This window comes from Pelodiscus sinensis, chromosome 25 (assembly GCF_052426305.1).
Source record: "Pelodiscus sinensis isolate ZL-2025 chromosome 25, ASM5242630v1, whole genome shotgun sequence".
NCBI classification, from domain to species: domain Eukaryota; kingdom Metazoa; phylum Chordata; order Testudines; family Trionychidae; genus Pelodiscus; species Pelodiscus sinensis.
In genome coordinates this window covers 2,188,129-2,213,701 of record NC_143076.1, presented here as the reverse complement: position 1 = coordinate 2,213,701, position 25,573 = coordinate 2,188,129, and the positions used below count along the sequence as shown (strand labels likewise).

Sequence of the window (25,573 nt, the reverse complement as noted above, 5' to 3'; positions counted from 1 at the left end):
TCCTATGTCTGGTAGCCTAATCTCCATGCCTCTGGCGACAGAGGCATGTAGTCTAGGCATACCCTTAGTCTTCAGTGACATTAGTAGTTTGGTAGTGCAGGCACCACAACAATTTATTTTAAAGCTGCCTGTCTAGTTCTTTTAATTCCAGTTCTTCAGTCTCTCTCTGTAATTGGGGGGGGGGGGGAATTCCTTTGTAGAAGAATGGCTATTTTTAAATCCATGAGTGAATGACTGGGTAGATTAAAATGTTCACCTACATCGTATGTGTGTTACCATTTCTGTTGTCTGACAGTCTCTGCAACAAAAGATTAATGGACACAAATCAGATATCAGCACTGTGAGTCAGCAATTCTGGGTTCTGTTTCTGCCCCTGACTCACTTTGTGGCTTTGGGCACATCACTTCACCTTCCTCTGTCTGCAAAGTAGAGATAATAGCACCTCCTGGCAACACCAGGAGCTGAAATTTCTCAGTGCAAAGTGCCTGGAGATCCTTGTCTGAAAAGAGGGCTAGGGGATTACAGACCAGACAGTATAACTTTGATACCTGGAAAGAGACTGGAACAAATTAGTAAATATTCAGTTTCTAAGCATCTGAAGATTAAGAAGGTTATATGCATGGAGTTGTCAAGAACAAATTCCAAACTAACCTCATTTTCTTCTTTGAGAGGGCTATAGTCCTACTGGGTAGGGAGAAACTGTAGAGGTGATATATCTTGATTTTATTGTGGCTTTTGACACAGACCCACGTTACCTGCTCATAAGCAAACTAGGGAAATGTGATCTAGATGAAATTACTAAAAGGTGGGTGCACAACTTATTGAAAGACTGTAGTTATCAATCATTCGCTATCAGACTGAGAGGGTGTATCCAATGGGGTTCCTCAGGGGTCAGTTGTGGGTCTAGTACTGTTCAGTATTTTCATTTAATGATGTGGATAATGGAGTGGAGAGGATTTTATAAAATTTTCAGATGATATCAAGCTTGGAGTTGTTGCAAGCACTTTGGAGGACAGGGTTAGAATTAAAAATGACTTTGATAAATTGGAGAATTGATCTGAAATCAACAAGATGATGAAATTCAGTAAAAACAAGTGCAAAGTAGTTCACTTAGAAAAGAAAAGCAAAATGTATAATGATGAAAGGGGGAATGACTGGCTAGGTGGTACCATTGCTGAATCTATAGCGCATCACAAATTGCATATGAATCAACAATGTGATTCAGTTGCGAAAAAGACTAATATCACTTTGGGGTGCGATATATGTAAGACATGGGAGGTAATTGTCCTGCTGTATTTGACGTTGGTGAGATCAACCCTGGAGTATGTGTCTAGCTCTGCATGCCATATTAGGAAAGAGAAGGAAAAAATTCTAGAGAATACAGAGAAGAGCAACAAAAATTATGAGGTTTAGAAAACCTGACCTATGGGGAAGGTTAAAAGAATTGGACATGCTCAGTCTTGAGAAAAGAAAACTGAGGGGAGGATCTGATTAACAAACTTCAAATATGTTAAGAGTTGTTAGAAAGAAGACTGTGATTAGTTCTTTATGTCCACTGAAGGTAGAACAAGAAGTAATGGGCTTAAATTGCAGCAAGGGTGATTAAGGTTAAACCTTGGGGGAAATCTTTCTAATCACAAGAGGATAGAATCATACAATCAAAGAAAATTGGGATTGGAAGAGATCTCAGGAGGACATCGAGTCCAACCCCCTGCTCGAAGCAGGACCAAACCCAACTAAATCATCCCAGCCAGGGCTTTGTCAGGCTAGGCCTTAAAACCTTCTAACGATTCCACTGTCTCCCTAGGTAATGCATTCCAGTGCTTTACCATCCTCCTTGTGAAATAGTTTTCCCTAATATCCAACCTCTAATCCTCTCCACCAGCACACACACACTGCAAGTATTTAAGCTCTGAAATAGGCTTCCAAGGGAGGTTGCAGAATCCCCATCTCTAGAGGTTTTAAAGAACATGTTGAACAAACACCTATCAGGGATGGTCTAGGTGTACTTTGTCCTGACCCAGTGCCAGCCTTCAAGCCCTACATTTCTATTAACCTATTAAAAGTGCTGTAGAATTTTGAGATATTATTGTGTCTTAAAATAGAGACCAAACACCTCAAAATTTGATTCTATAACAGAACAACATGCCCCTATTATAAGCATAACTCCCAATTCCAGTGGCACTCTGGACTTCAGCTAAATTAATGACTGGTGTGTCTAAACATTACAAGTCCTCTGACTGAGACTAGAAATCTTCCATATACCATGGGATGGTGTCTGAAATTACATGGGAAAAGGGAAATGTGTATGTGTGTTTGCGCACAGATAGATTCGTAGAGGTTAGGTCCATCAATGGCTATTAGTCAGGATGGGTAGGAATGGTGTCCCTTTTCTGTCTGGAAATGGATGACAGGGGAGGGATCATGTGAGGATTACCTGTTGTGTTCCCTCCCAGTGGCATCTGGTATTGGCCGCTGTTGGCAGACAAGATACTGGGCTAGGTGGACCGTTGGTCTGACCCAGTATGGCCGTTCTTATGTTCACATATCTGTATATATAATATATATATTAGCATTTTGTGGTTTTCTATATACAATTGCTGTTATGTTTCTCTTTTACTGGAAAGAATGGATGGGTTTCCTCTTTACTGATTAGACAGTGGAGAGAATCATTCAGATTCTCTTCATGTGTTTGTAGCCCAGTACTCCAGAATAACTTCTGAGGTGCTTTGAATTCTGACAGAGCAGCTTTGAAACTTGCTTCATCAGTATCTGCTGTTTGACACTTACTCAAGAGTAGAAGCACTTGCCAGCCAAGACACCTCGTTAAGAAGAGTGGAGATGGTTTTAACCAGGAAATTGTGTTCTCTAAGGGTATGTCTACACTACCCCCCTAGTTTGAACTTAGGGAGGTAATGTATGCATACCGAACTTGCTAATGAAGCCCGGGATTTGAATTTCCCAGGCTTCATTAGCATAAAGCCGGCGCCGCCATTTTTAAAAGCCGGCTAGTGCGAACCCCGTGCCGCGCGGCTACACGCGGCACGGACTAGATCGTTCGGATTAGAAGCCTAATCCGAACTATCTGTACGCCTCGTGGAATGAGGTGTACAGATAGTTCGGATTAGGAAGCCTAATCCGAACGATCTAGTCCGTGCCGCGTGTAGCCGCATGGCACGGGGTTCGCACTAGCCGGCTTTTAAAAATGGCGGCGCCGGCTTTATGCTAATGAAGCCTGGGAAATTCAAATCCCGGGCTTCATTAGCAAGTTCGGTATGCATACATTACCCCCCTAGTTCGAACTAGGGGGGTAGTGTAGACATACCCTAAGACTGTTAATTGTAAAGCATTCCAGTAACAAGCATGTTCAAGCACAGTGACTAGCAGCGTTGTAGCACTGCTTCCATGACTAGCATGGATGTGGATATAAAAAACAAATATCAGAGAAGCTGAGTGGAAAGGAGACAACAGTTAACATTGAAAGGAAGATCCCTGTCCTGAAGGAGTGTAAAAATTTCTATATCACCACAAGAGAAATTGCAGAGTTCCCAAGCCATTTCAATCTTCTGCTCTATAATATTGGATTTCATATTTGTCAGTGTAGTCCACTCTCATATGCACTGTTAGCCAGCATAAAAAATCTTTGACCACTACTGAAATGCAGGGCCACAGAGCAACAAACTATTTCCTCAGGTTGCAAATCTAGCTGTGATTGCTCTTACAGCTGCACAGAAGAGGTCAGGAGCTGAGAAAGGCTTCATTGGATGTGTCTGATACAGTGGTCACCAACCAGTTGATCGGGATCTACTGATAGATCTTGAAGCCTCTGACAGGCGATCTTGACTGGTTTGGCCAAGAGGCTGTCAAGTGCCGGCACTTCAGCTGCCTTCCCCCGCCCCCACTGCTGTGCAACTCCTGCGCTTTGCCTTGGAGCTGTTCCCCTCTCCCACCCTGTATTCTGTCTCCACAGAACAGGGGTGAGGGGCACAACAGGGTTTGGGATGTTTGCTGGCTGCTTTTGAGAGTGGTGCAGGGCAGCTTAACCCCACTGCACCGCCACACAAGAGCCACCTGTGGTAAGCATGTCCAGCTGGAGCATGCATCCTGAACACCCTCTTGCATCCCAAGCCCCTGCCCTAGCCCTGAGTGCTCCTAGACCCAAACTCCCTTACAGAGCCTTACCCTGACCCCACTCCTACAGCCCAAGTTCTGCCCCAGGCTCAGCTCAGAGCCCTTTTCACACTCCATATCCCTTAGCCCAAGACCAGAGACTGCACCCCAACCCTTTGCCCCTGCCTGATGAAAGGGAGGAAGAATGGGGGAGGGAGGAAAGATGGAGTGAGCGGGGGTGGGGCTTTGGAAAAGGAGGTGGGGCAAAAGCATTTGGGTTTGAGGTAGATCCTGGATTGCACTCACATTCAAAAAGTGATCTTGTGCTTAAAAAGGTTGGAGACCACTGGTCTAATGAATAAGGTAGGAAAAGGAAGGGAACAGCAGTTGTTGCATGTAGAAAGCAAGCAAGCAAGCAAACAAACAAGCAAACTAACGTAAGTTAATTTAAAAATGCATACTTGAGTTTAATGTCTAAATGTTGTAATAAATAAAAAGGCAATTAATGTTTGATTCGGTATAATCAAATACCTATGATTGGCCCACAAAATTCTACCAACGCTCTTAGCTTTCCAACACTCTGTGTGTGTTCACTTGTCTACATCATTCTCAAATCTGTACACATATGCATTTAATGGGAGAATTGTGTGTGAACCTTACAAGATACTACATGTTGCTGTTGAAACTACCTCCCTCACCCTGCTCTCATGTCTTTGAGACCCCATTCCTCTTTTTTACTAATACTGTGATGGTTTAAGTTAGCACAGAGATCCATTTGAGTATCTACATCCAGTGTTGTTATTTTGAGGTCAGGCTAAACCACTGCTGAAGAGCTCTCTGATGCTTCTTGTTGCAAAAACTGAAAGGCTGCAGATTTCCAGAGGCTCTGCTAACAGACAATGCACATGAGTAATTGTGAGATGCCTCGATGTGTTGGCTAATCTAGAAATATAAATACACAGAGCCTTGTCCTGAGAGATTAGTTGTAGATGTCTAGCACATCTCATGCTCAAGTCCACCCTTGAGAGGAGAGAGTGAGTTTGTGTTAGAGAAAAATTAAATGTCCAAATGTGTTTGGAGCATGGGACGGGGACTCAGGACTCCTGAGTTTTGTTCCTGGCGCTGCTACTGTCTCACTCTGTGACATGAGGCAAATCTTGTAACTGCTCTATGCCTCAGTCTCTTCTTCTATATAAGGGTACGTGTAGTCTACAGGCTTCTGTCGACAGAAGTTTTGTCGACAGATACTGTTGACAAAACTTCTGTCGACAAAGAGCGTCTAGACTACATTGGGTTCTGTCGACAAAGCAAGCTGCTTTGTCGACATGGTAGTGTAGACGCAAAGGACAGTTTACATGCAATAACACCTTCTGTCGACAGAAACTCTGTCGACAGAAGGTGTTATGCCTCGTAAAATGAGGTTTACCAGCGTCGACAAAACTGCTGAGTTCTGTCGACGTTATGTCGACAGAACTCAGTGATTGTGTGGACGCAGGTATAGTTTTGTCGACAAAAGTGGACCCTGTAGTCTAGACACACCCTAATGGAGATAATATATTTCCACCCCAAAGGGGTCTTTTGAGATCTAACTACTCAATATCCTGGCTCACTGGCCTTTGACATTACTTGTATGTAAAATCTGCGTGTGATGATAAACACTGATGTTTTCCTTGGGTATGTCTTTCAGAATGCAGCTCTTCAGCATCTGTTTATCCGAAAATCCTTCCGTCCCTTCAAATGCCTGCAGTGTGGGAAGGCGTTCCGGGAGAAGGACAAGCTAGATCAACACTTGCGGTTCCATGGGCGGGAAGGGAACTGCCCTCTGACCTGTGACATCTGCAATAAGGGCTTTATCAACAGTGGTGCTCTTGAAAGTCATATGAAGTTCCACTTGGACCAGAAAACATATTCCTGCATTTTCTGTCCTGAATCTTTTGACCGGTTGGACCTGCTCAAAGATCACGTGGCAATCCACGTCAGTGATGGTTATTTCACCTGCCCTACCTGTAAAAAGCGCTTTCCCGATTTTATCCAGGTGAGTGCCATGGTGATCACAAGCAGTGGCTTCCAGGCCTCTGGCACATGTAATGCTTCTCAGTACTGTTTCCATTCAGGGTAATGCATGCCAGATTACAAGATGAGTGGGATCAGTTCTTGGAGGGGAAAACTGACAGCATGGCAGGAAGTGGTAACATTCTTTTGTAGATGGCACTTGTCCCTCAGAGTCAGTAGTGAGCCAATACCCCAGCATGGCACAGTGTTGTTGGTACAGTCTTTTGGACAACATGAAACAGAATTCTTGATTGCATATGATTGTTCAAGATGCATGGCACAACAGGTTTTTCCCTCTTGCTGGATGCAGTACACATCAGAATGTATACCTACTTGTCTCTAACTGCTAAACTTACCTATTCAACTGTTTTATGTATTTAAATCCCATAGTCTTTTTTTCAGGAGTAATGCTGTTGACTCCAGGATGGTAATTCCAAAGCATTTCACTATGTTCCACTTCCCTAAATTCCTCTTGTAGATTCAGTCAAGTACAATATTCCTCTTTATTCCCACATTCCAAACAAGAAGCAGCTGCATTTGAGTGGTGGGTGATGTAACCTCTTTGTGCAATTTGTGGGGCCCTTCTAGATCAGTGCTGGGCAAAAGGCTGTCAGTGGGCTGGATCTGGCCTGCCAAGCACTTCCATCTGGCCCATGGCAGCTCCCCGCTCCGCCGCTCTGCATTGCCTGAGAACCACAAGGGAGGCGCAAGCCCTTTCAATTTCTGCTATTTAAAGGACTGACAGGGTATGTCTACACTACCCCGCTAGTTTGAACTAGCGGGGTAATGTAGGCATACCGCACTTGCAAATGAAACCCGGGATTTGAATTTCCCGGGCTTCATTTGCATAAGCGGGGAGCCGCCATTTTTAAAACCCCGCTGGTTCGAACCCCGTGCAGCGCGGCTACACGGGGCACGAACTAGGTAGTTCGAACTAGGAAGCCTAGTTCGTGCCCTGTGTAGCCGCGCTGCACGGGGTTCGAACCAGCGGGGTTTTAAAAATGGCGGCTCCCCGCTTATGCAAATGAAGCCCGGGAAATTAAAATCCCGGGCTTCATTTGCAAGGGCGGTATGCCTACATTACCCTCCTAGTTCGAACTAGCGGGGTAGTGTAGACATACCCAAAGTTCCTGGAGCCCTTTAAACAGCAGAAATTGAAAGGGCTCCTGGCCCACAGCTGCCCTGCCGCTCCCCTGCTCCCTGGCCAATTAAGACCTGGGGACGGGGAAGCACGCAAAGTCTCCTGCCCCTGCCAGGGGCATAAGGCACCAATAGGAAACACCAAGTGTTCAAAACAGCTAGCAGTTCCCTCTAAGACTTCATGTGCTCCCCCATCCCTAGGGGGGGTGGGGGGGGTCTCCTGGCCCTGCCCCTTCCAGGGTAGCCTGCAACCACTGCAGAAGTTCCCAAAGTGGCCCCCCTTCAGAAATTATTGCCCGCCTCTGTTCTAGTTGAAAGTCATTATAGAAATTTGTTTGGTGAGAAGAATGTAAACTTGCTTTATATATATTCATTACACTTCACACAAATAAAGAAGATGCCATATATCTCAATAAGCTATTCTGACCCAGAGTATACACATGGAAATACAGTTTCCAGTCAAGTGCTAAATCCAGAAACTGATAGGCATTATCTAAAAGTCCAAAGAAGAAAAGATGGAGATGATTATTAATGCAGCCCCCTCCACTGAAAATAATTCAGCCTCCCTTAACATGGAGCAGAAAGAAAACAACAAGCTAGTTAACAAACTACAAGCTAGCACCTCCCTCATCCATTTTCCAGCAAAGCTGATCTAGAAAGGGAAAGATTCCCAGATTTTCCCCACTTTGTTTCATATGCTGCTATATGAACAATTAAGTCCAGGCACTCTGGGAATTAAGCATCAGAAATCATGGTCTACTTCCTGGAGTAATTATTGTGGAGCAAATATAGATACCAAGTAGCTCCAGTGGTGCAGGAGGTAAACAAGGATTGCATCAGAGGTCCTGATCTCTTCAGTGCTGGGATGTGGAATTTCAAGCCTTAGCTGTTTTATTAAACAACTTGCTGTGCACCTGATGAGGCAAAGGACATTCCTAAAACATGCAAAGGAAGCCACACAGGAAGATGTTCAAAATGAATTGCTCCCTACGTCCCATCCATACTGCAGCTGCCACCCAATTCTTTCTGGTCAAAACAATGTGTTCTCAGCTTTCCTTCAAAGAAACAGAGGGAATGAGTATCAGCTATGTAACTTGAAGATGCTGGTTTAATAAAACCATTGCCACTACATCAGCCATCCTTTTTAATTGTCTTTAAAATACCCCATCATGCAATTGCAGGTGATGTCAAGAACAATTCCTAGGGAGATCAAAATGTCCACACAGATGTGTAACAAAGATATGAAGATTCATTCATTACACTGTTGTCATCTGTTAAGCTATTATCAGCACCCCGAGTATTCTGGTTAACTGCTTTCATGCAAGAATTGAGGTTTCTCTAGAACAGACTAGAGAACTCTAAAAAACTCTTTTGGCTTATCGCCCAGATGTGCAAGAGAATAGGATTCCAAATCACCACAAGGGAACTGCTTTGCTAATGTTCTCTTGGAAACTGTTATTCAAGGTTGTTCAGTTTCTTGTGCTGATGGATTCTCTCCAAAGAAAAGAGCTTCAGTAGTAACCAAGTCTCCCCCTAGAGTTGCCTAGAGCAGCTGTGATGGTTCTGTGATCATATCTTGAGTGCTCTGAGTTTTCTCTGTGGTCTTCACTGCCAGGTGAAGAAGCATGTGCGTAGCTTCCATTCTGAAAAGATTTACCAGTGTACGGAATGTGACAAGGCTTTCTGCCGTCCTGATAAGCTGCGGCTCCACATGCTGAGACACTCAGACCGCAAGGACTTCCTGTGCTCCACCTGTGGCAAGCAGTTCAAGGTAACGTATCTAATGAGCTGTGGTGTTCCGAGAGCAATACCAGATCAGCGTTTTCTCCCTTCTTTGTCAGCAAGATTGTCCTCCCAGAAACAGAAGTAGCCAGCACCTGTAGACTTAGTAGGCTTGCATGCTAATTGCATGCACTGATCCATGCAAAGTGCCCCCAATGACTTGGTTTAGGAAATCTTTTTTACTGATAGCAATGAACAAATATCTCCAGCAAACCAGGAGAAATAAGTGAGAGGCTATGGATATCTCATCCTAAAATTACAACTCTAAGTACAGAATAGATGTAATTAAACTGCTGTAAAGCTTTTTAAAGGGACAGTTTGAAAGTGAGAGCAAAAGTCTAATAAACACTTGTCAGATTTCAGGTAATATCCAAACTACAATAATGTTGTGAGTTTGGTTCCCACTGCATGAAAATATTAAGATGACTCAGCTTCTGAAAAGATAAGAAGAGTAGCAAAACGTGTTCATAGCATCAAATTAGAAGGACAAATAAAACAATGGCATTCGTGCTGCCTAGGAAAAAGGTTATTTTAGAGGAAAAATGACAGAAACACTCTGTTTATGGGTGGCTGTATTGTATAATGGGCTGTGCCCAGGAATTGGGAGGGACTCCAGGTTTCCATTGCAAGCTGTAATCTTGGCTTACTGTGTGGCTTTTGGCAGGTTATTTTAATATTTTGGGGCCTCAATTTCCCCATCTGTAAAATAGGTGTAATAATATAGAATCTATGATACTTCAAGATAACTTAATGTGTGTGAAGCATTTTTAGATGACAGGGGGTGTAAACATGCAATGTATTAGTACATTGCTATTATTATAAAGATTTTTACAGTATGGATAACATCAGCCCTAGTAGCTATTGTTACCATAATGCAAAGTGCAGGTCAAAGGTACTTAAATGGAAAGTGTTGGGTGGAACAAACGTACAGCAACACTGAAGTCAGGGAGATAACTAAAAATGGATATATGTGCATCTTTGCATTGCACAAAGCTGCCATCTGTTTTTTCCCCTTATTTTGCATGTGTTTATAAGAAGCACCCTGAGATCTCTACCCACATAAAGCCAGTGGAGATGCAAAGTCTCTGCCTTAGAGGGACTATTACTAGAGTGGGGAAGGCTGGGTCTTTACAGCTGAGTCAGCAATTGGGCTCTGCCATCAAGGGTTACATTTTGAGCCAACTTGTAGTCATGGGAACCCAATGCCACTGGAGTTAGACTGAGACCCACCAGCTCATCTCACAAAGACCACTGAATTAACCAGTAACAGCTTTCAGTGCCTGCCAGTCATAATCCTAGAAATGAAAGATTCTGTAGCTTCTTACTGATCCAGTTCTCCAGTCAGCTTCTGTAATAATGAAGTGCAGCCTGCAGAAGCAGAAGAACATGCCGTGCTCCATCCAGTCTTGGCAGTCTGCTCCACACTAGAGATTACAGGTCTAAGACAGACCTCTCTCAGGTGTGCGTTTTGGTCATTCTTTTAACAAACAAATGCTGTAATGTTTATTTTTCTTCCTCTCTGACTCTTGCCTTAAACAGAGGAAAGACAAGCTCCGGGAGCACATGCAAAGGATGCATAATCCAGAAAGAGAGGCTAAGAAAGCTGATCGAATCAGCCGCTCCAAAACCTTCAAGCCTCGGATAGCTTCCACTGACTACGAGAGTTTCATGTTCAAGTGCCGACTGTGCATGATGGGCTTCCGGAGGAGAGGCATGCTGGTTAGTGTCCTGATGCCCTAGATTTTCTTGAGATTTCTGCTGATGAACTTTTGTTGATTGTTATGACTTAATATAATTCTTGTATTGAGCTTTAGTGAATATAAAGAAATGCCTGCGTATTTCAGGTAATTAGACCAGAGATATTCTGAGAAGGAACTGCAATTCTTACAATAGGTCCTCTTTTTTGCCTGTGCCCATGGAATATAAGCATTGTGATTTACAATACACAGTGCTGTCTGGGCACCAAGTCTGAGATGAGTAACACAATTGCATAGTCTAGACGGGACAGGAAGGATCCACCACTCAGTTTCCAGATGTTCCTTAATTATTTACCAGAAACTTGGTTTTGTTCTTCTGTCCGTGCTCTTATTTCTCTCTCTTTTCTCCTTTTTTTCCTTTCTATGAGAGACCTCACCAGCCTTTGCCACGGAGGGAAAGCTTGTGCAAACACATCTGTATTGCACACCACAGGGGCTCAAGTTGGTTGTGAAGTCTATTCATAAAGAGTTACATAGCTGGGGGCAGGAGGCAGGATTTCTGGTGATAACACCTTGCTCCCAGCAGGTCTTTCAGCCAAGGAAATTGGAAATGGGATGCAGAGTGACCAAGTTAACCTTCAGCAACTGACCACAAATGTACGTTAACCTCCAGTGCCATCAGATGGACCTGGTGTTGCGAGGTAGCAACATTGCATTTTTGCTCAGGGGCACTGTACTGGGGAATCCATACCCTCATAATCAAGAGAAGGTTCCATCATTTAGCTTCAAGCTGTAACAGTCTCTTATTCTGATTTGCTTCTTTCTCTTAGGTGAATCATTTATCAAAGAGACATCCGGACATGAAAATCGAGGAAGTGCCAGAACTAACACTGCCCATCATCAAACCCAACAGAGATTACTTCTGTCAGTACTGTGATAAGGTATGTAAGAAAGTCATCAATCAAAGCACAGCCCTGTACCTTCCTGTAACCAATTTCTGTTTATAAACATGTGGCAGGATTTGTAATTTTCTTGAGACAATACCTATCTGAGATGGCTAACTGCATTCGTACTAGCTCTGTCCATGCAGAAATTAAGAAGCTAAGGCAACTAGATGCAAACTGAACATTTTAATTCTGCTTTTCTCCTCTTTGGTTTGGATCCTGTTCTGAGGACTCAGTGTCTTATCTCTGCATCGAAGATTGCCAGTCTAATTAGAGGATTGCACATTTTGTAGCTTCCCTAGGCTCACCTTGTTTCACACATCACAAGCTCTTGCACTGTTGGAGCCCACGTGACTAAAGGTCTGGTTTTCAGATGTACTGAGCATCCACTCCTCCTTTTGACTTCTGCTGGAGATGTGGGTGCTCAGCACTTGTAAAAGGCAGGCTCTGAGGCCTAGATCCTCAAAGGGAATTATGCACCCATTCGCCTTGAAGGATCTGGACCGAAGCCATTTTATTGGGCTTGTTTTCGTGTGCAGTGGATCGATGCAGCAGCAGTTTGCTCCACTGGAAGTTGATTTATCATGTCTACTTAGACGCAATAAATCCATCTCTGAGTGCTCTTCCATCGACTGCAGTACTCCACCAAGATGAGAAGAGTAGTCAGTCAATAGGTAAGTATGTCAGCTTCAGCTACTCTAGTTGCATAGCTGAAGTTGTGTAGGTTAGATGGTTGGGGAGAGCGGGGGAAGGAGGTTAGTGCAGACAAGACCATAATGACCTGTCCATTTCTTAGCCACATCCCAGTGATTTCCATTGTTCTGTATAGCCTACAACCTCTTTTCCTTTGCCTTTGGTAGATGCTGCTTTTTCTGAGAATCATATACTGATTGACCTCTGTTTCTGATATGCAGGGGCAGATGACCGTTTTGCGGGGCCCCGGGCAGCATAATTCCGCGGGGCCCCCCCTTTGCTACGGCGCATGTGCGGGGCTTTCGGAAGCGCGGGGCCCGGGGCGGCCGCCCCGTTCGCCCTGCCCTATATCCGCCCCTGCTGATATGGACATTTATTTACTTTGGAAAGGCTGCACCACCTTTTCATGCCTGCATGATGTGTTTCACTGATGCCTCCTACCTGTGGTTTAGCAGAACATCCCACTCCTTGCTGAATGCTTCTTGAATTTTGCTTAGCTTGCTTCCTTTTTGTTTTATTATACAAGATTACTTTGTTTTATTTCTCTAAGTGTAGCTCCTATGATGTGTCTAAAGAAAGTAGACTTAAAACAGACGTGTTGATCCCTCGTAGTTATCCAGTGATGCTTGAGCAGTAGGGATGTTAATGCTTCTAGCCTAGGCAAATTCCAGCTTGGGAGATTACATTCTGTCTCTGATGGCATTTCCCCTCAGAGTGTCAATTTAATAAGGCTTTCCTCCTCAATTCCTGACCTAAGTAGCTGGGTTTCTGTGCAGTGTCAAAAAATTAGTACATTCCTGGAAATAGTTAACTCACTGGCTGGTAAAGTGATACGCATGGGGCAGGGAGAGAGAGAGAGCAAGCGAGAGAGCGAAACAAATATCCTATAAAACTGTTGTCCAAATACCTGTTAAAAGAGGCTCATGAACTTTGTGGATGGAGACACGCAAATACTGTCTGTTTTGGGCACTGCCATTGGTGTTACTCTGCTGTCATTCACATTTTTTACCTCACAGGTATACAAGAGTGCCAGCAAGCGCAAAGCCCATATCCTGAAGAACCATCCCGGTGCAGAGCTACCTCCGAGTATCCGGAAGCTGCGCCCAGCAGGACCTGGAGAGCCAGACCCCATGCTGAGTACTCACACCCAGCTCACAGGCACAATAGCTACTCCACCAGTCTGTTGTCCTCACTGCTCCAAGCAGTATAGTAGCAAGGTACTGTGCATGCCTCCTTGCCTAAGAGCAGAGTCCCTCCCCAGTGGTGGTGTTCCATGACAGAACTTGCAGTCTATCCATAGGGGGTCAGCCTTGTCATCATGAATCAGACTCCTGATTTGAAGCTAACTGAGCATTAACAATGTGATTAATCAGTTATTCGATGGAATTTCCGTTGACTACTCGATTAGTTGATAAGCCGGGGAGGTGCAGCGGGGAACCTGGCGTGAACAGGGACTGCTTCTGTCCCCATTTGTGCCGGGTCCCGACTGCTGCACCTCTGCCTTTTAAATGTAGTAAGTGGCTCTCCCCCACACTGTGGAGACAATGCTGGGGGACCCAGCTTTTAATCCAGCTCCCCCCAGCACCGGCTCCTGCTCCACTCCCTTACTGCCTCTGATATAAAGGCAGCAGTGTGGAGGGGAATGCAAGTAGTTGACTTGACTACCCGATAAGCCTAGGCTGTTCAACTATTCTTCTATATTGACTACTCTTTTCCATCCCTAATACAAAAGAAAAGTATTGACATGGGGTGTTATTCCAGAATAGCTTAGCACATTACATTCATACCATACCATATTCCAGAAAACATCCCCATCTGGACAAGCCCTTAGCCAAAGGAAATCATACTTGCGCTCCTCCTGGGTGCCTGAGTGGAAACAAATGGATTTTTTCCTTTTCCACGGTTGAGTCCTTATGAATTCCTGGTTTTCTGAGAGCAGGCCTCACATGGTACAAGCTCTCACAGTATTTCTTGCTTTTGAAACACTGGCAGCCAGATTATCCAGAGTAGCCTCTCATTTTGCATGATGCAGATTTCAGATGCTCACGTGGGACATGTTGGGTGTGACTTTCAGAGGTCACACTTCCATTCACAGCATTCACAGCTCCACTGGAAGACAGTGGTTGTTGCAGGTGCTCAGCATCTGTTAAAATCAGAGACAGGGGGTCCCAAGTTGGACAACCAGACTCTGAGGCATCCAAAATCAGGACTACTACTGAGAATTTTGCCCATAGGTTTTTCAAACCTGTGCCCTGAAGTTCATTTTGCTGGGTGTTTTTATGACCTGGGTTACTACCAGAGAGGAGGGAAGAAGTCAGACATAGTAGAGACTTTCTGCTTTCTTCTGAATGGGTACTCACAACATTTGACAGTGACAGGAAGGTTCGTCTATGGGGCCATGAAGTTTAAAAGGCAAAAGCTCAGCATGAGGCAGGTCTAATTAATATGAACACCCTGGTCTTTGTGTTATCTCACTGGTGACCTGAGTGTCGCATGGTCTGAGGCTTGTTGCTTATCATTCAGGCTGAGCAAAGAGCTGAAAGGAACTGATCTTTTCATGATGGTCATATCTGTAACCCTATTCTCTGCACCCCTCCACAGACCAAGATGGTACAACACATTCGCAAGAAGCACCCTGAGTTTGCTCAGCTGCCCAACACGATACACACACCCTTGGCAGCAACCGTCATCAGTTCCACCCCTGCAGTTTTAACCACGGACAGTGCTACTGGAGAGACTGTTGTGGTAAGAATGCAAAGAATGGTAATCAGTCCGCCTAAGTGAAATAGTCAGGTATCCTGTATTATAATGATTATTAGCATTTGCTTGGCTCCCATCACTTTGGTATTACAAGGCTTATGTCGAGACATTCTCATAGGTCACTTCTATAGATGAATCTGTGCACTTTACTTTCATTCCCCTAGAGGTTCTGTTTTTCTCTGTTTTGAAGATCTGAAGATATGCCAACTAGCCTTATACCACCCTCTCCTGTCTCTGTCCAGCTGGTATTTTCTAAAGCACCTAAGTGGCTTAGGAACATAAGTTCCAATGAAAAGTGAATGGGCCTTGGGCTCCTAAATCATTTTAGCACTTTGGGAAAAAAATCTCATCGTCCATCTTGTTTGAGCTAGTCAGTGTCATGCCTTAATCATTTGGCTAGGCTGTTTTTGAGAGAGATAAGCTCCCCTTCACCACAACACTTCCAGCTGTCAAAGGTGCAAATGGCAGAGACCAGAAAATTGTTCTTATGTTTCCTTTTTGGTGCTGACTGGAAAAGGACCACTCTCCTGCAACATTTAAAAAAATGGGCATCCACACTTCACATTTTTTTTAAGACTGTTCAGGGAAACAATAAGTAACAATGACTATAATGTGCTTGAGAGAGAGAGCAAACTCATCCATTATTACTGTTATTATTTATATTATCATAGAGTTAGAGGCCATAGTCAGAGCCCAAGACTGTATTGTATTAGGCACTGTACAAACACAGTCCATGACTCTGATGCATCTGGCTTGATTCATCGGATTATCCAAGTGTTAATTGTTTCTTCATGTTTAGTAAATTAGTGGCAGAGAGCAGCACTGCTTTTGTCAGGTAGATAGGGTAACTGGAACATGTTTGGAGAAATGATTATTCAACCTGGAAACACAGATCAGAAGCCCTGGAATCCCAGTTCATCCACAAATTCAATTCACATGCCAATGGACTCAATCGTGATATGGGCTGGTGGGGACTCTACCTACTTAATAACCATTGAAGGTGCTAACAGCTCCCTCAGTGGTATCCTTCCTGTTTTAGGAATCTATCTATTGATTTCGATTTTTATCTGCTTAGATTTAAGTACCCATTCTCCAGATACTTACTGATGCTCTGTCTCTCACCCTCCTCTTTTTTTCTCCCCCTTTCCCTTCCCCTCTCCTATTTATTTCGAGTTTTCATATCCCCAACTCATAACTCTGGTCATCTGAAGAAGTGGGCTGTGCCCACTAAAGCTCATGATCCCATCTACATGTTTTGTTAGTCTGTAAAGTGCTATCAGACCATTTGTTGTTTTTTTCTGTAACTCGGTTACCCCCTGAAGCTCCAAAAAATGCTTCGCTAATTCTAACACTAAATCCTCAGCACAAACTTACTATAAACTCACCCTAAAAAAACTGATTCTGTTCCATCTGCCTTCCAAACCAGAGTCATCTCCCTTTCCCGTGGGGTCTCTGGTTCACCCTCCTCGGGTGTGTCCAGCCAGCCAAAGACAAAAGACTCCTACCTTCCTATTCTTTTTAAAGAATTCCCTTATTGTATAGGGAAGGGCTACTCAACTTTGGAAGCCCCAGGGGCCACAATGCCAAGGGCCGCACAGCACATGGCAAGGGCCACAACTTAAGTGTGGTTGCATAGACATGCAAATATATATATGCAAATAGCTTCTTTCACACAGTGCTCCTGGTACCTCCTCTCTGGGGGCTAGAAATGCTGACACCTTGTACCCAGTCGTTCCAGCCAGCTCATCTGCTTGCGTCTTTCAGTGCTCACCCCACCTGGGAGATGCCTCACCATAGTGGAGTGAGTTCCAATGGAGGCCATGTTCAAAGGATCCCACCCGTGGGCCACATGTTGAGCCCTGCATAAACCCAAACAACACTTGAGCCACAAACAAACAGGACACGGGCCACATGTGGCCTATGGCCAGTGTTGAGTAGCCATGGTAGAGGGAGTCCCCTAGCCTCTCCCTGTTAACTACTGCTAAGACTTAAGGACAAAAGGCCATTTGCATATGATTGCCCAGACATTGAGGTGAGAACAGGTGAGTGCTAACAGGGAGTTTAGAGAGGGAGTTCTCCAGGTAAAGGAGAAGCAGATACAGGACTCTTGAGGGAAATGTGTGTTGTGTTTGGGGCTTTCTTGCTGTGTGCTGAGCTTGTGTTTGTTGGTGTGTAGTGGTGTGTGTTCTTTCTTTCTTTCTTTCTTTCTTTCTTTCTTTCTTTCTTTCTTTCTTTCTTTCTTTCTTTCTTTCTTTCTTTCTTTGTTTGTTTGTTTGTTTGTTTGTTTTTCCCGTGTTTGAGAGTGAGGCTTTTTTTTTTTAACCACTTCCCCATTGCCCTCCCCCTCCCCTTGATGGAGTTTGTGCTATGATTGGCAGGTGGAAACTGTTGGCTTCTAATTAAAGTTTGAATTCTAGAAGCCTCTGCTGATTGGCTGACCCTTGGTAGGGGGAGGGGCTTTCAGGCACTCCAGAGCTTTATAAGGCAGTGGGCAAGCGACCAAGGAGCTTGCAAACAGGTGAGTGCTAACAGGGAGTTTAGAGAGGGAGTTGGGAAGGGCGGGAGGTTCTCTTGCCTTTCTTTTTAAATCCCTTCTCCAGGACAGCAGCGATGGATGGTGATGGGTCTGCTGCTGTTACCTGCACAGCGTGTGCCATGTTTGTCTTCCTCCCCGAAGAAAGAACGGATTTCATCTGCACCAAGAGCAAGCTGCTCGACATTTTAGAAGAAAAAATTAGAGGACTGGAGGCCCAAGTGTCGACCCTACACTCGATCAGAGAGGATGAAGACTTCCTCGATAGAAGGCAGCATTTAATCCTTCAAGCACGGCAGGCCGAGGAGCCAGAGAGGGCAGTACGTGACCAGGAAGAGAACTGGCAGCATGTAACTTCTCGAAGGGGAAAAAGGCGAGCACGGGAATCCCCCGATGCTATAGAGGTAAGCAATCGCTTTCAAGCTCTCTCCACAGGCTCTGCAGTGCTGAAAGCTCTGGAAGGGACCTCACAAGGAAGAAACCAGAAGGGAACACCATCTACTGGAAGGCATGGGATGCGTAGTCCTAGGGATGGGGGTTCCACGGCCACTACCCCCAAAAGAAATGACGGGTGGTGGTGGTCGGAGACTCCCTCCTAAGAGGGACTGAGCCATCCCTCTGCCGTCCGGACTTGGAATCTTGAGAGGTGTGCTGCTTACCAGGAGCTCGCATTCAGGATGTGACTGAGAGGCTTATCAAGCTGATCAAACCTTCGGATCGCTACCCCTTCCTGCTTCTCCACGTGGGAACTAATGATACGGCCAAGAATGACCTTGAGCATGTTACTGCGGATTATGTAGCGCTGAGAAGAAGGATCCAAGAATTTGGAGCGCAAGTGGTGATCTCGTCCATCCTCCCTGTTGAAGGGAAAGGACTGGGCAGGGATCGTCGAATTGAGGATGTAAATGCGTGGTTGCGTAGGTGGTGTCGCAGAGAGGGCTTTGGTTTCTTCGACCATGGGACTCTGTTTCAGGGACAAGTATTGTTAGGAAGAGATGGGATCCACCTAACGATGAGAGGAAGGAGCATCTTCGCGGGCAGGCTTGCAAACCTAGTGAGGAGGGCTTTAAACTAGGTTTGTCGGGTGACGGTGACCAAAACTCTGAGGGGAGTGGGAAAGTCGGATACCGGGAAGAAATGCAGAGAGGAAGGGGCAAGAAAGGAGGACCCATGTTTCGAATGGAGAAGATAGGACAATCAACTGGTTGTCTGAAGTGTACACTAATGCGAGAAGCCTGGGCAACAACCAGGAAGAACTGGAGGCCCTGGCCCAGACCAAGAAATATGATTTAATTGGGATAACAGAGACTTGGTGGGATGACTCGCATGACTGGAGCGCTGTCATAGAAGGGTATAGATTGTTCAGGAACAACAGGCAGGGGGAAAAGGAGGAGGAGTTGCACTATATGTAAGGGTGTGTCTAGACTACAGGGTTTTGTCGACAAAAGTGGACTTTTGTCGACAAAACTATACCTGCATCCACACTACCGCTGAGTTCTGTCGACATAACATCGACAGAACTCAGCAGTTTTGTCGACGCTGGTAAACCTCATTTTACGAGGCATAACGCCTTCTGTCGGCAGAGTTTCTGTCGACAGAAGGTGTTATTGCATGTAAACTGTCCTTTGCGTCCACACTACCATGTCGACAAAGCAGCTTGCTTTGTCAACAGAACTCAATGTAGTCTAGACGCTCTTTGTCGACAGAAGTTTTGTCGACAGTATCTGTCGACAAAACTTCTGTCGACAGAAGCCTGTAGTCTAGACGTACCCTAAGAGAGCACTATGATTGCTCAGAACTCCAGTATAAAGAGGGAGAAAAACCTGTTGAAAGTCTATGGGTTCAGTTTAAAGGGGCAAACAACAGCAGTGATGTGGTTGGTGTCTGCTACAGGCCACCGAATCAGGTGGATGAGGTAGATGAGGCTTTCTTCAGACAACTGAGCGAAGCTTCCAGATCGCAAGCCCTGGTTCTCGTGGGGGACTTTAATCACCCTGACATCTGTTGGGAAACCAATACGGCAGTACACAGGCAATCCAGGAAGTTTTTGGAGAATGTTGGGGATAACTTCTTTCCACAAGTGCTGAAGGATCCGACCAGGGGCCGTTCGCAGCTTGACCTTCTGCTCACAAACAGGGAGGAACTAATAGGGGAAGTGGCGGTGGGTGACAACCTGGGAAGCAGTTATCATGAGATGGTAGATTTCAGGATCCTGACCAAAGGAAGAAAGGAGAGTAGTAAAATACACACCTTGGACTTCACAAAAGCAGATTTTGACTCCCTCGGAGATCTGATGGGCAGAATCCCCTGGGATGTTAACATGAAGGGGAAAGGCATCCAGGACAGCTGGCAGTATTTTAAAGAAGCCTTATTGAAGGCACAGAAAGAAACCATCCCGACGCGTAGCAAGAGAGGCAAACATGGTAGGAGACCAGATTGGCTTACAGGGGAAACCCTTGATGAACTTAAGCACAAAAAGGAAGCTTACAAAAAGTGGAAACTTGGACAAATGACCAGGGAGGAGTTTAAATGTACAGCTCGAGAATGCCGGGGGTTATCAGGAAGGCGAAAGCGCAAATGGAATTACGACTGGCTAAGGATGTGAAGGATAACAAGAAAGGTTTCTACAGGCATGTTAACAAGAAGAAGGTGATCAGAGAGGGTGTACAGCCACTAATGGATGAAGGAGGTAACCTAGTGACAGATGATGTGGGGAAAGCTGAAGTACTCAATGCTTTCTTTGCCTCTGTATTCACGGACAAGGTGGGCTCCCAGACTAATGCACTAAGTGACGCAAGATGGGATGAAGATGGACAGCCCATGGTGGGTAAAGAACAGGTTAGGAACTATTTAGAAAAGCTAAACGTACATAAATCCATTGGTCCGGACTTAGTGCATCCGAGGGTACTGAGAGAGTTGGCAACTGTCATTGAGGAGCCTTTGGCTATTATCTTTGAAAAGTCGTGGAGATTGGGAGAATTCCCGGATGATTGGAAAAAGGCAAATGTAGTGCCCATCTTCAAAAAAGGGAAGAAGGACGATCCAGGGAACTATAGGCCGGTCAGTCTTACCTCGGTTCCTGGAAAAATCATGGAAGGGATCCTTAAGGAATCCATTTTGAGGCACTTGGATGAGAGGAAAGTGATTAGGAATAGTCAGCATGGATTCACAAAGGGCAAGTCGTGCCAGACCAATCTGATTAACTTCTATTATGAGGTAACTGGCTCGGTGGACAGGGGTAAGTCAGTGGATGTTATATAGCTTGAGTTTAGCAAGACTTTTGATACGGTCTCCCACGATATTCTTGCCAGCAAGTTAAGGGAATGTGGATTGGATAAATGGACGGTAAGATGGATAGAAAGATGGCTAGAAGGCTGGGCCCAGCGGGTAGTGATCAATGGCTCGATGTCAGGATGGCAGTCGGTTTCTAGTGGAGTGCCCCAAGGTTCGGTTCTAGGACCGGTTTTGTTCAATATCTTTATTAATGATCTGGATGAGGGGATGGATTGCACCCTCAGCAAGTTTGCGGATGACACTAACCTAGGGGGAGAGGTAGATACGCTTGAGGGCAGAGATAGGGTCCAGAATGACTTAGACAAATTGGAGGATTGGGCCACAAGAAATCTGATGAGGTTCAACAAGGACAAGTGTAGAGTCCTGCACTTGGGACGGAAGAATCCCAAGTATAGTTACAAGCTGGGGACCAACCGGTTAAGTAGTAGTTCTGCAGAAAAGGACCTGGGGGTTACAGTGGATGAGAAGCTGGATATGAGTCAACAGTGTGCCCTTGTAGCCAAGAAGGTTAATGGCATATTAGGTTGCATTAAGAGGAGCATTGCCAGCAGATCCAGAGATGTCATTATTCCCCTTTATTCGGCTTTGGTGAGGCCACATCTGGAGTCTTGTGTCCAGTTCTGGGCCCCCCACTACAACAAGGATGTGCACGCATTGGAGAGGGTCCAGCGGAGGGCAACCAAAATGATTAGGGGGCTGGAGCATATGAGTTATGAGGAGAGTCTGAGGGACTTGGGTCTGTTTAGTCTGCAGGAGCGAAGAGTGAGGGGGGATTTGATAGCAGCCTTCAACTTCCTGAAGGGAGGTTCCAAAGAGGATGGAGAGAAGCTGTTCTCAGTAGTGACAGATGGTAGAACAAGGAGCAATGGTCTCAAGTTGTGGTGGGAGAGGTCCAGGTTGGATATTAGGAAAACTATTTCACTAGGAGGGTGGAGAAGCACTGGAATGGGTTACTTAGGGAAGTAGTGGAGTCTCCATCCCTAGAGGTGTTTAAGTCTCAGCTTGACAAAGCCCTGGCCGGGTTGATTTAGTTGGAATTGGTGCTGCCTAGAGCAGGGGGCTGGACTTGATGACCTTTTGAGGTCTCTTCCAGTTCTACGATTCTATGATTCTGTGAGGTCTCCCAGTAGTAGAATTACCCTTGATGGCTTTCCATTTACACATTCAAAAATCATAAAGTATTCCCTACTCCACATGTCTAATTTAATACACAAGATTGATACATAACCAAAATAAGATAAACAGACCCAGTGGATTATGAAATGAAGGTTGATAGGTTACATGAAATAATTTGCTCAAAGCAAATTGAGTTATGAATATTTATGTCCATGTGTCCATTTTTCATAAAGCATGGGGGGTTTCCATCACACATACTTCATCGGACACACTAAAATTGAGTCAGTGGTCGATAATGAAGAGAATAGGTCAATGCTTGGTAAACTGGGTGCAAACAAAGAATGCGTGCATGCATGTGCCGAGTGCACTCCATTTCCCCACAGCTGTCAGCACCGTGGGGAGGACTTAGGGGTCCCACTGTTGCTGCTGCCCTGCACCAGTTCCCTCCCCAAGTACTTCTTGAGGCCATATCCCATGGAGGGTGGTGACAGGAACGGGCAGGGCTGCGGGAAGACTCCCAGGCTTTATTGTAAATAGATGTTTTGCACAGGCTGGGCGTTTGAGATCCCTGAGTTAGCTGAATAAAGAGAAGGTTTAGGTGACTTGATCACAGTCTGTAAGTAGCTGTGTGGGGAACAAAATTTTAATAACAGGCTGTTCAGTCTAACAGGGAACGGAATAATACAGTCCAATGGCTAGAGGCTGAAGTTAGACAAATCCAGACATGAAATAAAGAATACATTTTTAACAGTGAGAATAATTAACCATTTGAGCAACTTACCAAGGGTCATGGTGGAGTCTTTATCATGGGGAATTTTTAGATCAACTCCGGACGTTTTTCTATGAGAACTGCTCTAAGAATAATTCTGGCAGGTTTCTGGCCTGTATTAGATAGGATTTCAGACTGGATGATGATAATTGTCCCTTCTGGCCTTAGACTCTATGGCTACATCTAGACTGGCCCCTTCTTCGGAAGAGGCATGCTAATTTCTAACTTTGGAATAGGGAAATCCGCGGGGGATTTAAATTTCCCCCGCGGGATTTAAATAAACATGGCCGCCGCTTTTTTTCCGGCTTGGGGAAAAGCCGGAAAAGAGCGTCCAGACTGGCACGATCCTCCGGAATAAAGCCCTTTTCTGGAGGATCTCTTATTCCTACCTGAAGTAGGAGTATATCTGAAGTAGGAATAAGAGATCCTCCGGAAAGGGGCCTTATTCCGGAGGATCGCGCCAGTCTGGACGCTCTTTTCCGGCTTTTCCCCAAGCCGGAAAAAAAGCGGCGGCCATGTTTATTTAAATCCCGCGGGGGATATTTAAATCCCCCGCGGATTTCCCTATTCCAAAGTTAGAAATTTAGCATGCCTCTTCCGAAGAAGGGGCCAGTGTAGACACAGCCCAGGTATCTATGAACTGTTCTCGCACATTTACTCACCATCACAAGATGTGATTATTTTGTGGTTGTCTGAAACATCATTCTTTGGTAAGGTGGTCCATCAGCAGTTAAAAGCTGAGCACCACTGCACGAAATAATAATAATTCAACCTGGGAGACAGTACAGTTCCTTCCCATATCAATACCTTGTCCCTCCTGCCAATGGTAAGGGAAGAGAGTGTGTGTGAAAATATGGGTCCCCCACGATTCAGGACAGAGTACTCCCACTGGTCCTGATAGCTGACAGAATCTTATGAAGCGGAGCTCTACACTCAGTAAGCTCTTGTAAATTATTAACTAGGCTTCAGTGGTTTAGAACAGGTTAAGTACAAACATGCAAAGTGTTCAGCACAAGAGATAACGCTGCATGATGCTTGATCTGCCTTTCTCCATCAGACAACAGATCTGTTGACACAAGCAATGACAGAACTGTCCCAGACCCTGACGACAGACTATCGAACCCCACAGGGAGATTATCAACGAATCCAGTACATCCCTGTGTCACAACCCACAGCTGGCCTGCAGCAACCCCAGCACATACAGCTGCAGGTTGTGCAAGTGGCCCAGGTAGGTGATCTAGTGAGGATGTATCTTATATCTCTCCCCAAGCTTAAGAGACACCACAGTTTTGAATACTTGAAAAAAAATGTTGCAGTCTGCTGCTTGTGAGGCTCCCCCTCAGGAGTTTACAAAATGGGCCAATAGCTGACCCACTTCTGCGGTAGGAAGGAGCAATTCAAACTTCTTTTTGCACAGAGAATTGGAGCCCAAATCTGAACATTTGGAAAGTGTTTGCTTTCCTTTTGTATGAACTCTTGCAGTATTCGTCCTCTGTGACATTCGGTAACCCCCTTAAATATAAATAAAGAGCATAACTGGATTAATGGAGCTATGGAAATGGATTTCAAATAGCTTCCGTAGTCATCAGAACAGCTCCTTTAAACCCTTTAGCCTCTGATTGCTTGGGTGCACACAGCTTATATTTAAGCCTGAAATGGGGAGCTACAGGCAGTCCCCGGGTTACGTACAAGTTAGGGACTGTAGGTTTGTTCTTAAGTTGAATTTGTATGTAAGTCAGAACTGGTACATATTGTAGGGGAAACTCTAGCCAAACATTTTTCCAGAGCTCAGTTTTATTCTCCCACACCTCACTTCCCTCAGTCCTTTATTCTCAAGCTGAGGTGTCTGCTGAGAAAAGCCGCTCCGCGTCTCCCTGGTCTGCTGGGGGGAAGCAGCTAGTGCGGGGTTGCCTCACCCCGTTTGTAAGTAGATCCGATGTAAGTCGGATCCACGTAACCCGGGGACTGCCTGTATTTGGTGTCCATTTGTTGTTCATTTTGAGCTACACCTCTTGTTAACAATGGTTTAAATAATAGCACTATTTGACATGAACTGATGAAGTCTTAATGATTCAGCTACTGAGAGTCTGATGCCTGCAGCTTTGCATAGGTTTTAACAAGATGTGATGTCTCTAATTAAATTAATATAATTAAGTAGAAGGTAGGGACCTTATGAGTCTTTAATAAGTGAGGCACTGGAAATTTCACTTTTCTTTCCCCCATTATAGATCTATATCCAGTCAGATCATGTATATGCAGTTCTGGAATATATGAACACATACTTTTACAGAGAGGAAGGATGGTCCAGTGGTTAGGGCACTAGTCTAGGACTTGAAAGTTTCAGTCTCTGGTTTGTAATTTTGGGAAGATCACATAGCCCAAGTCGACACTTCAGGGTGGGTCAATGTAAAGTAGCTAGTGTCAACCTACCTCTGTAAGCGTCTGCAATTATGTCACTCTCACAAACGTAACTTGCCCAGTGCACCGACTTAACAACCTCACTTCCGCGAGAGACACAGCATGTAAGTTGATATAGTTAGATTGATGCAGTGTCATTGTAGACAATGCATTGCTTACATTGACCAGTGCCGCCTTTCAGAAGCCATCCCATGAAAACCTGCTGTGACAGTTAAATTGGTGTGGGTGCTGCTAGTGATGACGTGCACCGCAGACATAAGGAGTG

The 25,573-nt window shown here is 45.0% G+C and overlaps 1 protein-coding gene across 4 annotated transcripts in view; it reads left to right on the top strand.

The window, feature by feature from the left end:
- Positions 1 to 25,573, top strand: part of PRDM10 (PR/SET domain 10) — a 105,809-nt gene that overhangs the window by 65,159 nt on the left and 15,077 nt on the right. For all 4 annotated transcript variants that reach the window (XM_075909729.2, XM_075909728.2, XM_075909727.2 and 1 more), the window contains exons 13-19: positions 5,798 to 6,145; positions 8,918 to 9,073; positions 10,624 to 10,803; positions 11,612 to 11,722; positions 13,435 to 13,635; positions 15,020 to 15,163; positions 23,948 to 24,118. In XM_075909729.2, coding sequence (XP_075765844.1) covers positions 5,798 to 6,145; positions 8,918 to 9,073; positions 10,624 to 10,803; positions 11,612 to 11,722; positions 13,435 to 13,635; positions 15,020 to 15,163; positions 23,948 to 24,118 — 1,311 coding nt within the window. The remainder of the gene's footprint in view (positions 1 to 5,797; positions 6,146 to 8,917; positions 9,074 to 10,623; positions 10,804 to 11,611; positions 11,723 to 13,434; positions 13,636 to 15,019; positions 15,164 to 23,947; positions 24,119 to 25,573) is intronic.